The 16241-nt window shown below is 37.6% G+C and overlaps 1 protein-coding gene across 5 annotated transcripts in view; it reads right to left on the reverse strand.

Annotated features, from left to right (window-relative positions):
* The window catches only part of ERC2 (ELKS/RAB6-interacting/CAST family member 2), a 486963-nt gene that overhangs the window by 349496 nt on the left and 121226 nt on the right, over positions 1 to 16241 (reverse strand). For all 5 annotated transcript variants that reach the window (XR_010305235.1, XR_010305234.1, XR_010305232.1 and 2 more), the window contains one exon: positions 6450 to 6524. Coding sequence is in view for 1 of the 5 variants with exons in the window: in XM_064156707.1 (XP_064012777.1) it covers positions 6450 to 6524 (75 nt within the window). In the remaining 4 variants the exon portion in view is untranslated. The remainder of the gene's footprint in view (positions 1 to 6449; positions 6525 to 16241) is intronic.

A 16241-nucleotide genomic window follows, 5' to 3' on the forward strand; every position in this document is an offset into this window, starting at 1 on the left:
CACCAAAATTAGCATTAGAACTTCACAGCTTCACTCCAAAGTAATGTCACACGATGAAACACAAAGAGCATTCCCATATTTCTCAATTAATGAAAAATATTTGGGATACAGAGACAGTCTGTCTATAAAAGTGAGCTGTCAGATAATAGTTCATTCGATAAAGAAATAAGCAAAGAAATACACTATCCACACTGCCTGCAACAACCAGAGCAATCCGAGCAATGCAGGAAACAAGCATTTGCCTTAGTGTTCAATGACAAGGTCCCTCAGGCCTCTGTGCTTAACAGAAATGCTTCAGTAAAGAGGATTATCGATAGTGAGGACTCAATCAGGGCTTGCTTGTGAAAACTCAACCCATACAAACCCATAGCATGCAACGGGATACATCCAAGGTTGCTGAGACAGCTGCCTGATGTTCTTGCAACTCCCATCTCTACCAGCTTTGAGTAATGCTGGAAACCAAGGGAGATCCTTGACAACTAGGGGCAGGCAAACACTGCACTTAGCCTCCAGAGGAGACTAAAAGAACAAACTAGGGAACTACAGGCTTGAGAGCCTCACTTTGTTCCCTGGGAAAATTATGGTGAAGTCTGGAACAAGGATTTTTTATAAAGGAGAGGTTCACATGATAGAAGATAAAGTTTAGACATCACTGAACAACAATTAAGCTTTAGGATAAATATCTAATTTAACTTCCAGAAGCATTTTCTGTACTTCTACTTTATCACAAGTTTGAACTCTCCAAGGAAATGTTTATATTTAATCAACCTCTGCTTAGAATGATTACAGCTGTGTAAAACTAGTTTTTCTATTGTGAGAGCCCAATTACTCTATTGTCTCAAAACAATCTGTCAGATACATGATCTGAAGAGAATTATAGAATCATAGAATCGTCAGGGCTGGAAGAGATCTCAAGGATCATGTAGTTCCAAATCCCCTGCCAAGGCAGGGACAGCCTAACACTAGATCAGGTTGCTCAAATCCCCATCTAGCCTGGCATTAAAGACCTCCAGGGATGGGGCTTCCACCACCTCCCGGGGCAACAGACAGGGAGACAGCTCTGATCGCCCTCATTGTCTCTGGAGGACAGTTGCTGGCCTGGCAAGTGCTTTAACAATGAAAAGAGATAATTTCTAGTGGGAATTCCCTTCCCTTGTTTTCAAAACACTGCAAGGGCACCACAGAAAGTTCAAAGGCAGACATTGCACTGGAGGACTCACCTACCTTTGTGAGTTGCATAGACCGAAACCCACCTCCCCATCCCCTTCCCCGCCAAAAGGCTGTAAAAGGACCACACCTTTCAGGGTGCACGTGCTGCATCTAGTACAGAAGACCCTGCTGGGATGTACATCTGCCACTAAAGGACTTGGACTATGCCTGTGCACACATCACTGGATCCAAAGACTTGTGGTATCGTCTCTCTCTCATCATCTTTGTTTTTTTTTCCTCTCCTTTTTCTTCCCATTTTCCCTCTGCTCTGGTCCATTACTTACAAGTTTTCATTGGCTCTAATAAATCCAACTCATCAGCTGTTTTATTTACTCCAGGGGAAACTTTGAATCTTAGCGCGACCTTCTCTGATGCCCTAGGTTAGCTCGGGATAGCAGCTCATGGCACCTACCTCTAAAAGAATTAAATCTGCTTACCTGGAACAAAGCTAAACATTTAACAAAATCCGAAGACTAAAATCTATTTCAGAATAATTTACCAAAAACATCAGTGGTGACAAGACAGAAGAGAAGCCAGACATCACCTTCACTCACAGGCTGTTCCAGGAGTGAGTGGTTCTGCTTCATTATGCCTGAACAATATAGGGCTGGCCAGTCTGCAAATACACCAGACAGGTTGGTAGGTTGCTCAGGAAACCCAAAAGTTTCCATAGCAGTACAACTGCTAGAAAGTGAGGAACCTTGCAGGCCAGAGATCATACAGACACAGCCCAGAGCACCCAATGTGTACTGCCCCGAAAGAGCTGGGTTGGTTGACTTACAGGATGGACAGAAAGTTAGGTAGCCTTGTTTTCACTAAAAGTTTTGACAGAACAGGCATATTCCCATAAAATCATCTGATTCAGCTGAATCAGCATTTTCCCACAGAAAAGTTCTGCTGGAAAACTTTCAACCTGCTGTAGTGGCACAAGGTCTGGCAATCTTTCAGAAACTGAAATAGGAACAGATGCAATGTTTCCTTCAAACCTCTAAGACTGACCCACATGAGCAGCACCCTAAAAAGCTACACAGGTCTATTCCTTTCCAGCAATATTAAGGAAATAGCTTCATTTTAAATGATACTAATAAACATGTTCTGTGTTCTACAACAATACAACATTTTGCAGACTTTTTTACAGTCAGGCTCTCTAAATTTGTTAATAACCTAAGATAATATAGCAAGATTTGTGATAGAGATCAGGGTACTCACCCTAATCTATCCCCTCCCTCCAGCAGTAACCAAAACCAACTTCCTCATCTGCTTTAATAGAATAGTGTTGAAGATACTCTGTGAGAAAGGTTAAGACCATTTCTATGCTGGACCTAGTAGAAATCCATCTCTTTTGGAACATGAAGCAACTAGTATGAGTCCTGATGGTGAAGGAAATAATACTCCACAGTGGAAAGAAGAACGACTAGATGAACAAGTTTCCACAATAACGTTTCAGGAATCTTATGTACCCAGTCCTTACGACAAGAGTGCAGTAGTGCAATTCCTGAACACTTAGTGGAAGGGAGAAGGGCAAAACATTTGTAAATAAAACAGCATTCCAGTCTGTCTTACAACATCATTTCAAATGCCTAATAAATTTAAATATGTCTAACAACAACAAAAAAAAAAAAAATCCAACCTGCTTGTGAGGCATTCAACAAGAAATCAGAAGCAAATATCTGAGACTTCAGGTTTAATAAATCTTGCATTTAAATGCCCATATGCACACATGCCATCAACAGACCACACGCAGCTGTTCTTACTGTATTCTTTTTTCAGCTTTGCCAATATAATAGAGAGAATATTCAGGTTTATTTTGGAAGATAAGGGAAAATGAAAGTTCATGCAATCTTAATAATCTTAATAAGGATACGTGGCACTGCAAACACACATACACGCATTTTGAGAACCAAACCCATACCTGAAATATCAAAGCTGGATCAATGCATAAAGATGGCTCTCTCTGCAAGTAAGGTAAACCAAAAATATAAATATATTCTACAGCCTACCATTTTTAAAGGTGTTATGATTCTTGGTTTTAGACTACATGGATTTCAGGGTGCTCAATACATGAGCTCTATGCCATATGTGTAGGCACTTCATTTCTGATTTCCTTTCTAGAGCAGTATCATTGGTGTAAGCCTGGAAATATCAGAACATCATCATAAAATCGTGATCTTGTTTGGGTTGGAAGCAACCTTTAAAGGTCAAAAAATAATAGGAGCTTGAGAGAATAATGGGAGCACATGGGAAAAGGAAGCATCTTGTCCTCCTTCTGTCCTGTGACTACTTTCCAGAAGAAAGAACAGCTTCTGGAGAAGGTCTGTCACAGTCAAGAGAACAGAGACTAAAGAATGTAAGGGACATGGGACATCTGGAAGCAAACATGTCTAAGAAGTAAAACCAGACAATTAAGAAACAAAAGCCTATGTAATACATCTGAAGAGCCAACAGATATCTGAAAAGGAATAAAGAAAGCAACAGAAACAAGAGTCAGGACACGGGATGTGAATGTCTTTTTTTTTCTTTGCCCTTTTCTTTTTAAAATAAAAATACAGAAGATAGACACAATTCAAGAAGACAACAGCTCTGCATAAAATTCAACTGCTACAGGAAAAGGCAAGTAGATGCTTGCAAAGCTATCAGAGAGAAACAAAGAGCATGTCAGGGCAGGAAAGGCAGCCCAGAAGAAAAGCTGTTTAGGACTTTAAATAAAAACATCACATATGAGGTGGTAGGTAAGAAAAATTACTATACCTCATTGGATAAAGAGAGAACTGACCAGGAAAAGGGACAGAAAGCATTCAGTAGTGGCAAGAGAAAAGAGCAAACTGCAGGAAAGAATAGAGGGATTTAGTAAGGAGGGAAAGCTGCCTCTTGGCAGAGCCACTGAGGGGACTCAGACAAAAGCCAATGTGGTGAGGGGGTGGAAAGGGTTGGGTGTAGTAAAGAGAAATCTACACTGCTTGGAGCCTCTGCATGGGGGAGTGTATGGCCTCAGATTGCCATATTACAGAGTAATCCTCTCCCTCCTCCTCCTACCCTCAACACTGTAGGGAAATTATTGCTTCAATGCTTGATCATTCAAAACAAATGTTCCACATTTTTTTCAAAACAAATGCTGTCTGGATTAAGACAATTTAAATTTACTTGAAAACATTCCCAAGCTGGAACTTGTAATGAAAACTGCCGTTTAATCATGTGGATTTCAACATCTTGCATTTGTCCCTTTTCTTTTCAGTATTAGGCCTGTTTTAGACAGGGCAACCCCAAAGGGGCGTGTGCTCACAGGAGAAGAAAGAGCTGTGTGCCTCAGAGCCAAAAGGCAGCTCCCTATCACAACACTCTGGCAACAGGATTACAGCCTCACCCATGACAAAGCCTTCCTCACAAAGATCCCATTTTTAAAGAGAGGAACAGTGCACCACACCCAGCTCTCCTGGGAGACAAACAGAGAGGCTATTACTGTCTTCAGGGATAGCCACTGCCAGGGTGGCTGCAACAACAGTCCTCATCTGTCATTCATGTGTCACGTCCCCACCATCCCCATTGTTTTCAGAGCTCTGGTGCAGGAGGAGAAATTACTTTGAAACGCAACTTTTACACTGTTAATAACCCACATAGAAGGCTATAAATTATCCTACACACTATATCTGTATCCCAAAACGTGTAGAATTCTGAGTACTAACAGAAAGAAATAATTTCTCAGCCATTAGCTTGCTTTCCCATACGCTCAGGGTAACAGGTTACTGCAAAAAAACACCCGTTTCAAATATGACACAGACTTCTGAGCTAGAATAAACATGGAAGGTTCAAGGCAAATGCACATCAGAAGGCAGGATACTGAAATTGATGTACCTTCTCTAGTCCTCACATAATCCAAACTAATTATTATCTATTAAAAGGCAGATATTCTATATATGAAGACACACTGCTGTTCTTAACTGTGTATTTACCACAATGTTAAGACATACTGAACTCATTTGCTCATAACAGAAGTCACTGGTAAAACGAGGCCTTTAATTTGCACTTCCCTTTAAGACTAAAATGAAAGACCATCATTAATGCATTTAAGGCAGCAATGCCAACTCACAAATTGTGTCAGGTTTCTTAGAGATGTACATTCCAGACCTATAGAATTATGTTAAAACAGCAGGTTTTCACTTTCTAAGTGATTATTCTAATCTTTTGTTATTGTGAGAAAAAAACCCACAACACTAGTAATTTTATACATCAAAAAGAGGACACTATATTTAGGACTAAAATAGGAGGTTTTTTATCACATTTTGTCACATCACATTGCTCATTAAATGAATGTATTTTTAGGTTAGACGTAAAATGTTGACCAACTAATCACAAACAAAAGTGCTGGTTTTGAAGATCAAGGAGAAAAACATTCTATACCAGCCTGGGACAATTTCTGTTTGCTTGTTTGTCTACTATGTCTCACCTGAAACACCTCTCCCACCTCCTGAGTGGGTTTAAAAAGCAATACTCAGTTCTCTTAATTCAGCAGTGCTGCTCTTCATGTTTTTTCATCAAGTCTTACTAAGAAAACAGACTGGAAAGAGAAATTCCTATTCTTCTTATTTTCACAGCAAAATAAATTGAGAAGTGAAGGGGAAAATTCAACAATTTCATAGTGAAATTTTAAATCAATGTGTCTGTGTTAATCCTGGTAGGTAGCTAAGTGAGATAGGGGAGAGACTTGAAAAGGCAAAAGGGAGAAAGCTCATGGGCCGAAATAAAGCAAATTTATCAGGTAAAGCCAGGCACATGATGGAATTTGTTCCCCAGTCCCATCAGCAGGCAGCTGCTCAGCAATTTCCAGGTAAGCATGGCTTCATCGTGCATAACAGCTACTTGGAAAGGCAAACACCGTCACTCCCAAAGTCCTGCTCTCAGTTTTATTGCTCAGCACAACATTCTGCGGCACTGTGGTACAGAATATCACTTTGGTCAATTCAGGTCAGCTGCTCCACTGCATCCTCTCCCAGTCTCTTGTCCACACCTAGCCTACTTGCTGCAGGGACAAGGGGGTGGAGGAGTTGGTGGGGTGGTCTAAGGAGTGAGAAGCAGAAAGCTTTGATGCTGTAAGCACTGTTCAACAACAGCTAAAACATCAGTGTGTTATCAACACTGTTTGGCCCCAAATTCTAAACTTAGCACTATACTGGGTGCTATGAGGAAAATTAACTCCATCCCAGCACACGAGTTCATGCTACAAAAATAATGTAAAAAAACCATACCTTCATTTCAATGACTGTTTGAAGAGCCTTCGTCTTTGCTGGCTCAGGCTGAAGCTGGGTTCTTCTATGTAATTCCTGCGGAGGGACACGATAGAAATAAGCCTGATGAGTCATCTTTCCATTATTTTAATCACTCCCGAATTTATTACAATAAGATAAAAGTCTGATGATTAGAAGCATGTAACTCCAAATGCTACAGGTGCTTCCCTCTCTGTAATCCTGTTAAGCATCACTGCAGTCCCTATCTTATATTACAGCCAACTCTGACAGCACATGCGCTCTCTCTGAAACCCCTATCAATAATTAATGTCAACGGTGACAAAACCAGCAAGTAATTCCTCAGTCCAAATACAAGGCTGCTTGCTGTTCCTGCCTGAACATCAAATCTCTATTAATTCAGTTGTGTTACTAATTCAAGCATTGTTAAGTCATTTAAAAGCTTTCACCGTACTTTCTTCTTAGTTTTTCCTCTGATGTCTGAAATAAGCAATTTGGAGACATTATATTTAAATTTGACATTTTAAGGATAATAATTACATAGTGGGTTGACACAGCACCCTCTACAGTAGCAATTAAATTTCAGTTTTCACATTTTCATACTATTTTTGATGCATCTTAATCCACAGGTAAAAGAAAAATAGATTGCAGTAGTTAAGACGTACAGTTACCAGAATATTGGTCTTTATTAAAGAACAGTTAGAAGACAGCAGCACTCAGTCTCTTGCACAACACAGGATTTGTGTCTTGGCGTGAGACAGCTCAGTAAGAAACATCACTTATCTACACAGAACAATGTAAAGCTAAAATGAAGCATCATCATTTAAGAATTTGGAGATGTTCATTCCCCTTCCACAAACCATCCGAAGAGTTCATTAGAAAACAAAACCGAAACAGGACAGATATAATCCTGGTTTTAGCCTAGAGTTGTACCCCTCTAAAGTAGAAGACTTCCATGGTAGATGCCTGCCTTTCACTGTTCTTTCTACTCCAGTGCTCTTCATACACACTTGCATTAACTTTATGACCACGAAAGCTATGTTTATACCTGGTAGTTGAAAAGCTAGGCATGATCACCACAAAACATTAGTTTACTCTGGAACCCTACTGTGTCTTCCAGATTACAGCTCTCTCAGCTCCTCCTCACAAATTTAAGGAAGGAGGATCACAAACACCTAACACCATGGGCCCTAATTAGCTGTATTCCCACCTTTCAAATCCCCTTTTCTCGGGTGAAGCAAACAATGTACAACTCAACAATCAACTAATATACTAACAAGCAAAAAATAATCAATTATGGATTGTGTACATTTAGTATTCTAACCCCCCTCAGTTTATCCTAGCATATTTCTGAGTCTTGCCTAATTTATAACCCACAAGCTCAAAAGACTTTTGGTTTTGGTGGGGTTTTTTTATTTTATCACAAGTAATTAATCAGTTTCTGGCTCTATTTAGCAACAAGCACATTGCTTATTGGTGATTTTGACAACTAATCACTCTTCAAAGACTAAGTAAGAGGAGAGATTTAGGGTACATCATTAAATTAAAATCTATTGATAATAAACATCTTTATGAAATACCTTCCAAAAATTGTGTGGCCAAATATATTGAAATAAATTGAAAGAGACAAATTAGTCAAGAGTGCTCCATTTAACTGAATAAAGATTACTTAACTTGAAAAGTAATACATGACAGGACATAAAATCAAGACAGCCATACTGAAACTGCCAGGTTTGGCATGCATTTTGGGTTTAAATAAGAGAAGTTGTCCATAGGTTACACATAAGTTTATCTATGCAGAAACAGATCAGTACTTCTGATATGTAGGATTACAGTTAAATAGCCAAGTTATTATCAAATTGTTAATAAATTAAGATAATTTAGATCATACCAGTTTTATCTCATTTCCCAGTCTCCTCTCTTTTTTCATCTTAGTTTGCAGACATTCAGGCTCATGGGCAGTTTTCCTTTCTCTGTACCATAACTAATGATGCTTTAGCCAATGACTACTCTTAGGAACCAGAGCAATATAAAGATGAAGGAGTTGGGTATGCTCTGTCTTGCCTATTCTGTTTTGCCCAGCCTGCTTTCTACAGAAGGCACACACAAAAACACAATGGTTAGATAAATAACAGTTTAGACTCTGACCTGAAATTGCCTGTTGATACACTGATAAACTACAGCACTACCCACAGGAGGCAGTTTAGGTGCAAGTGCTCAAATGTGTACCTAAAGCTAAGTAGATCTGCATGCTTTATTACATTAAATAATATTGCAGATCTATGTGTGTATACTTAAAATATATTCTAATATACCATGCCAGTGAACTAATTTTGCACTGGGCATTTATGACAACAGTGTATCTGAATGGTCCTTTTCCCTTTTTTCCTGTACCACTAATTCTCCACATTACAAAAAGAAAGAACTCTTTGCAAATTACCTATACAGGGAATCTCTAAATCACAACCAGCTGTTTGTCTCAGATAAAACAAGTATCTTCACTACACAAATGTTTGAAAAAATAAAAGTATGCCATAGATTTGTCATACACTTCTCCTGCAAAAGCCATGGAAAAATAGCTGGCCAGCCATACCACTATCTGATCAGCAAAAATTACAGCTAATTCTAAGACCAGACTTTGCTCCCCAAGGCCACATAAACTGAGTTGGAATATAAACAGGATTCCACACATTACCCAGGGAGACAAACCAGAGTTTCCACCCCCTTAGCCAAAGATGAATAGACTGCCAAAGATGAGTATTCCTAGATGTCTATCATAGCATGAAGCCTTGCCTCATAATACTTTTCCTGTTTGCTTTATGAATCAATCTGATGCTGGCTGACTTAAAAGCTTTTCTTCTCTATCCCTGATGGTAAAACGAAGCAGACTTTAGGATTCTGGAGAAGATCAGAAAATGACTCCCACTTTATTATTTTCTGTGGATTTTCTTCCAATCAGATGCAAATGTTTGGAGACTCCCACAAGGCTCAGTTCTTGAATTTATGTTGTTCTATGTATGCATTTTTTTCTTTTGGGGTACTTGATTCAGGCGTATACTTCTGGGGTACTGATTCAAGGACACTACCACTTCATGTGCACGATACCTTAATAGTGGTTGTTTTACTATCTGAAGTCATCTGGAGGGTTTCAAATTTGTCTGAACCGCTAACCAAGAAGGATTCAGAACATTTCATGAAGCTCTCATAGCCTAAGGAAACCAGATTTTTATCCATTACATCATTTTGGAATGATGCCGCTTTGTCTTTTTAATTTCTTTTAATAAAAAGCTCAGGGAGCATAATTTAAAAAATGAAATTTAAAAAAAAAAAATCAACCAAAAACCATCAGGGATAGTTTCATATAACCTGACATGTACTGAACAGAACTTTTCATACTTATATTCATGATAAAGTACTTATGCCATGATCTCTGAAACCATCACTGTCCGTACTAATAATCCCTCTGAGATGTACCCATTTATGAAAGTACACTTTCATTATATTCCCTATATGACATCTGTATCACTGCAACTGGCTCAGAGCAACCGCTTTGCATGTACAAATTCATTATAATTCTACATAACTAGATGCCTACACTCGGGATTTCACGATGATGCTTAGTTGTCAGGGTGATTAATACACCCCACACACCCCCCAAAATCGACAGTTAACCAGATCTTTTTCTTCACATTAAATTTACTCTGTTAGTCTTTGCTTCTAGACCAAAATGAGTCTTAAACCAAAGGTGGCTGCTTTCTCCTTCCACATGTACTTGGGATATTAGACTAGCATCTTCTGTTGGCCTCAAATATAACTTCAGCACACAGTTTTACTGCTAATTTAAAAATCAAAACTGTCTCTCAAGAGGAGACAATTTCTATTCTATGCTTTCTAATATTATGGTGGAAGATGAGTCACGTTCTTTTGTTCAGAAACTGATAAAAATTCCTTGCAAGGTATCATTATTGACTGCTATTCAAAATCCACACTACATACCATAGCCTGAAGGTAATACTAATTAAAATACAAAACAAAACCACCTTTTTATCCCAACTTTATTATAAGACACTTCATCACTTGGCTGTAGGAAAGCTAGGGTGTTGCAAACTGATCCTCCCTTTGTTTCTGATGCATTTTATTATAGGTCCTAAGTCATCAGTGTGTTGTTCTGATTAGATGAGTCTGAGCTGAAACTCTGCAATAAAAGGCTAAACTAATGCTGTTAATTCAGTTCAAGGTCTTACTTTCTATTTAGATAAAACCGCCTAAAAGAACATAACAGACAGTTCTAGAAAGAGGACTTTTTTTCTGAAAAACAGGCAATTTAGGGAGAGTATCATGAAATTGCCAAAGTAAGCTCCTACTGATTAAAGAATAGAAGGGAAATGGAATCATAAAGCAGAAGGATTTGTAAAAATCAACACAAATCTATTTAAAAAGTAAAGACATAATAGAAACAAAGACATCAAAAATAATAAAAATTAATATAACAAATAACTTTTTTTTAAAAAAAAGGAACAAAATGAAAGCCCAACAGTAAAAGAAGAAAGGCAGGTAATTAAAGGTGGCAGAAACTATACTTAAAGCATTGTAAAAACAGGCCTGAGAAACCACTGTGTCGGTAAATCTAGCTTCTTGTATTCCTAGGGAAAACATACAAATCTGTAAATCACAGCAAGCCATAGCACAGGAACTGCTAGTTCTCTCAAACACCTCAAAGCAGACTGCTTCCATTCTCCTGGAAAAGAAAGCCTTGGTATTGGTCTTACATGATCAGCCTGTCTGAACTTTAAAATTGAAATCAGCACTACATGAATATTTCAATCAATTACTTTGATAAAGTGTCTAAACAGTAGTGCCTCTTCAGCCAAAAATACTGTTAGACTGATCAAACTCTCTTTAACTAGGACACTGGAAAAAAAAAAAAAGATGTAGGAATTAATTTATTATTAACATATAAACTTCTCTTCCCTTTCCTGTTCTCTAATCTTTTCCATCTACGCCCAGCCAAAACAGTCTCATAGTAATTTAGTTTAAAGTATACTTAAGGAATTCTGATCAAACTTCTTTATCTTTCTGGAAACCATAAACTGACAACATTGAAAATTTCCATGTCTGGCTCCAGTGTGTAGGAATAAAAGCCCTATTATTAGGAGGGATTCCAAAAATCACATTGCTATTGACATCTTTGAAAAACCCACTACCATAGCTATGTGAACTCCGTGAGAACCTGTTAAATACATTTTGTAAAATCTCAATGAATTTTATAGTTTGAAGAAATGAAAATGTGGCCATTTGAATATGGACTGAAAAAAACACAGGAAACTATAAAGAACTGACAGCTATGCAGTTCTGTACTAAAGAAAGAGCTGATAGCTATGCAGTTCTGTACTAAAGAAAGAGCTGATAGCTATGCAGTTCTGTACTAAAGAAAGAGCTGATAACTATGCAAGTTCTAGTACTAAAGAGCTTCTTTGCTGAATTAGGTGTACTTAAATTTATCAACTCTTCACAGTTTAGCAAAATGCTCATATCCATGCCTAATTCCATCTCAACACCAAAGTGTAAACCTAAGACCACATCACCACAGACAAGCCCAGCAATAATCCAATTTGCTTCATTGTTACTCTTAAAAGAACAACGGGCGCCACTCCTGGCCTACATGAGAAAACTTGAGGACGTGAAGGATAGGAGAAAAGAAGAGCAAGTTTTTACACCAGATTAAAACCATTGCATTGAATCACTAGCCAAAATATTTCTTGACAAAGATCATACCTTCACTTTCTGAATTCATGCGTAATAGAAGAGCTTGTGATATGCTTTACCAAGATGCCTGAAGACAGACTATAAGGAAAAGAAATTCAGTTTTTCTTTTACTTGCATGTCAAAAACACCTTAAGCAACCATGGATGCTGTCATACTGGAAGAGTGTCCTCTGGCAAGAGACCACACAACAACACCACAAAGTTTCAAGTGAAAAGGCGATTTGTGTATGGAGCTCGAAATGCATGTGGGACGCTTCAGTTTCTAATTGAGAGCACACAAAATGTTCTGAAAGGAGCTACTGAAACTCTCTTTCACCAGAATTCTTGAAAATCTATTTCTTTTCAATGTAGAAGAAACAAAACATCTTGAGGATTTTTTTCCCCCACTATCATTAATCTTTTTTTTCCTCTTACCAATATTAATTCTCTGAAAGGGAAAGTTATTGCTTCAGAAATACCTTCAGAGAAAGAAATCTGATAAATAGTTTTCTCTCTTTTCCTCATTCTAATTTCATTTTAAAACCCAGAACAAAATTCTTGAGTGAATGCACATAAAAGAAGGCTTTATTTTTTCCAGAGTGAATGTATGTAAAAGAAGCTTTTTTTTTCCCAGAATAGTCGATTAAGATAAGAAAATAAAGGTTCCAACTGCTGCTTAAACTTTTGCAGAATGCCTATGTTCTGGCAAGATTTTGTCTAAAAAAAAGCTTTCTTTGCAGCTCATAGGAAGCTTTGCAATTACACAGAAAAGTTTGGCTTTTTTTTTTTAAACTATGTGCCTAAAATAGACATTTACTAATAATTCAGCTGCACTGAAAGAGGCACTTGATTTACATTAGGATGGATGAATGAAATGTAGCTGGGAGTTATAAACTATTTCAGGCATTTGTATTTGGGGTTCTTTAAAGAAGATTTTTAGACATTTGTATGTAGGGGGGTTTAAGACTTTTTTTTTTTTTTTATTCACATCTTCAGCTTCTAATAATGTAAAAACCTTATCATAATCATAGAATCAACCAGGTTGGAAGAGACCTCCAAGATCATCCAGTCCAACCTATCACCCCACCCTATCCAATCAAATGAATACTTTGTGATCCATAGTGCTTAAAAATCCTTATAAAACAAACCCATCATTTCAAATATTTATTTCCACCTTCCAAAATGTTTACTCCTTCCTTCCTCTTTAGAATTTTGAACACACTAAGAAATTAATAAGTTTGAAAATAAAGAAATATCACATGAGTTTTACAGTAAGTGTAACTCAACACTAACCAAAGAGTACTGTGGAGGAATTCCACCTTAGGGCATAACTGAGTAGACTTCCCTTGCTCCCGCCATCAGAAGCATAAAAGAAAAGCAAACAAGGGTAAAATCACAGCAAAGATTATCAAATACAGTCCTAAGATTCAGAACACGCAGAGGAGATGCTGATGTGTGCCAGCTTCAGTCTTCATAAATAAAACCCAAACAAACAAATATTTTAAAGCATTGTGCAGTCCTGTAAGGATGTTACAAGCAGTGCAAGTATATTGTGCTTGTGCTGTTTCTATGGGGAATTCATTTAAGTGAAGGAAAACAGAATTTTCCAGTAATTATTTTCATATGCAAATAACTACCACTCTCTTAGTTTCCTTAAACTGAATGTAAGAGTTTTGTTCTAGAGAAGCAAACAAGGAATAATATCCATTTTAGTGCTTTCGCCACCTATGCATGCATCCAGCGATATCTTTAATCTCTACTCAGCATCTCTGCTCCTCTTCAGATTGAATGCATGAGGAAAAAAAAACAATTTAAACAATTACTTCTTAAATGGAACCAAAATAACACTGCCAAAGAGAGAGTCAAATTCTACTGCTCAGAATCAGAAGTACTACACCTTTCACACATTTGCTGGACAGATCCTCTGAATTTACTGAAGAATGCATGAGCTGGTATTGAGACTGGACTTCAAACAGGCCATTCACTTTTTTTTTCCACAGAAATCACTTTTATAAACTTGGCATTTGTAAGACATCAATCCTGTCAACAGCCTGAGCCAACAAGGAAAATGTTAGCATTCTGTATGTGATACCTCTCCCATGTTGCAGTAATGCTTCAAATTGATAAGCATGGAACCTTTTCAACTTTGAAAGAACAGTTTCTTGTTTCTACTAATTACTTGTTATTAATGGATATGCTGCTTTGTCATTATCCTCCCAGCCTTTATAATGCATCCCTTATTGTCTCTTTCCTCCTTAGTAAAAACACTAACTAAAATAATTTATGTGCTTGCTTCTGAATTCCCTAATTCTCCCAGAACTGCTTCTCTAAATATGGGTGGGACTTACTTAACATTTACTTTAAGTTATTGCTGGCTTAGGCTATTTAGTATTTAAACAGCAGGCCATAGTCAGCAAAGCCAACAAGAACCAGAGCTAATAAGAATTCAAATGTGTGCACACTTTGGCTCTTCAGCATGGCCATTTTTTTTTAATGCAAACAAAGCTTTGTGGCATTTGTGGTGGTCTCAGCAGTCTGTATTGGGACCAATACTATTTAATATCTTGATCAATAACAGACAGTGGGTTGAGTGCACCCTCAGAAGATGACTCCAAGCCAAGTGGTGCAGCTGAAAACTCAGTAAGTTCAACAAGATCAAATGTAAAGTCTTGCAGCTGGGTCAGGGGAATCCTCAGTATCTATACAGAATGGATGATGGACAAATGGCTTGAGTATAGCCCCTATGGAGAAGTTCTTGGAGATCCTGGTAGATTAAAAACTCTGATATAATCATAAACTTAATACGTTGTTATATAACACAATGCCAAAGTTCTCAATTAATAAAATTATCTTTCAGAGATATTAAGACAACTTTCATCCCTACACTGCCAAGTAGTTAATGCAGGTGCAGATAAACATATTGGACTGTAAGATTACATTAACACACAAATAGTGCCTAAGCACCATATTCTGTCTCCACAGAAAACGATGGGCTTTTAAATAAACATTAGTATTCTTTGACTAGGTGGTTGCACTACACACAATCTGAGTGTGCAATGTAATGTTGTTTTGAAATTTAAAAGTGTGTGTATTTGTATGTACAACAGCAGTAAAAAGGATCACTGATTAACAGAAATTCTGTACAGCTGTTAAATTATGCAAAATTTATGAGAGGGGGACTCAAGTAGTAACAATGCTGGGTAAGAGATCCACAATTTTTTATACAGCTTGAGTGCTGGCAATTTTTACAGGGTGGGTGTTTTGCTTTGTTTTGCTTTAGGAAAAGTTTGCAGGCAGCACTGTAACATTTTTATTAAACTATTTTTGAGACTTTTAAGAGCCTAAAACAATCACAGTTTTTCAAAGTGTTACATGAAATATTAGAGAAAATATATTTGAAAAATCTTTCATTTTCCATTGCCTTTGATCTTCAAATGATGCAACTCTTAAAGAAAGAATATCTTTTTTTAAAAAACAAAACTTTAATTTTATGCTTGCCAGAAGTTCACCACCCCATAGCCCCACCCCCTCCACACCTACTATAAAAAATGTTATTTAATAATGAACTTTTTTTTTTTTTAATCTGCAAGAAACTACTCCAATTCAGTGCAGATCTACCCATCAGTTGAGATACACCAAGTCAGTCTCTCAGCATAAAGTAGGGAGTAGTAGCTAAACATTTGAGAATGCAGAACACTCGTTTCACTCTGAAACTTACATTCTGCAGAAGAGAATGCATCACTACAGGAATACAGTTAGATTGGAATGCTGTAAAACAGAGTTGATTGAATATCAGCACACTGGAGTAAAGCAAACACTACTGGAATCTACAAAAGCTACTTGCTTGCTGCCAGTACAGAGAACTACTTATCAGCATCTGTAGTTACCATCCAGCTGAATATTCCTCATTCAGTCCGGAGGTACCACAGCAACTTCAGCTCACACTTTAGAAGCAGAAACTTTCTCTTCCTTGCCATTTCTCTCCTCTCTTTTGAGAATTTCCAGTCACCTCCTTGTTCCTGTCATACTTTGGGGAGCAAAATGGAGCTGA

This window comes from Pogoniulus pusillus, chromosome 16, assembly GCF_015220805.1.
Source record: "Pogoniulus pusillus isolate bPogPus1 chromosome 16, bPogPus1.pri, whole genome shotgun sequence".
NCBI lineage: Eukaryota > Metazoa > Chordata > Aves > Piciformes > Lybiidae > Pogoniulus > Pogoniulus pusillus.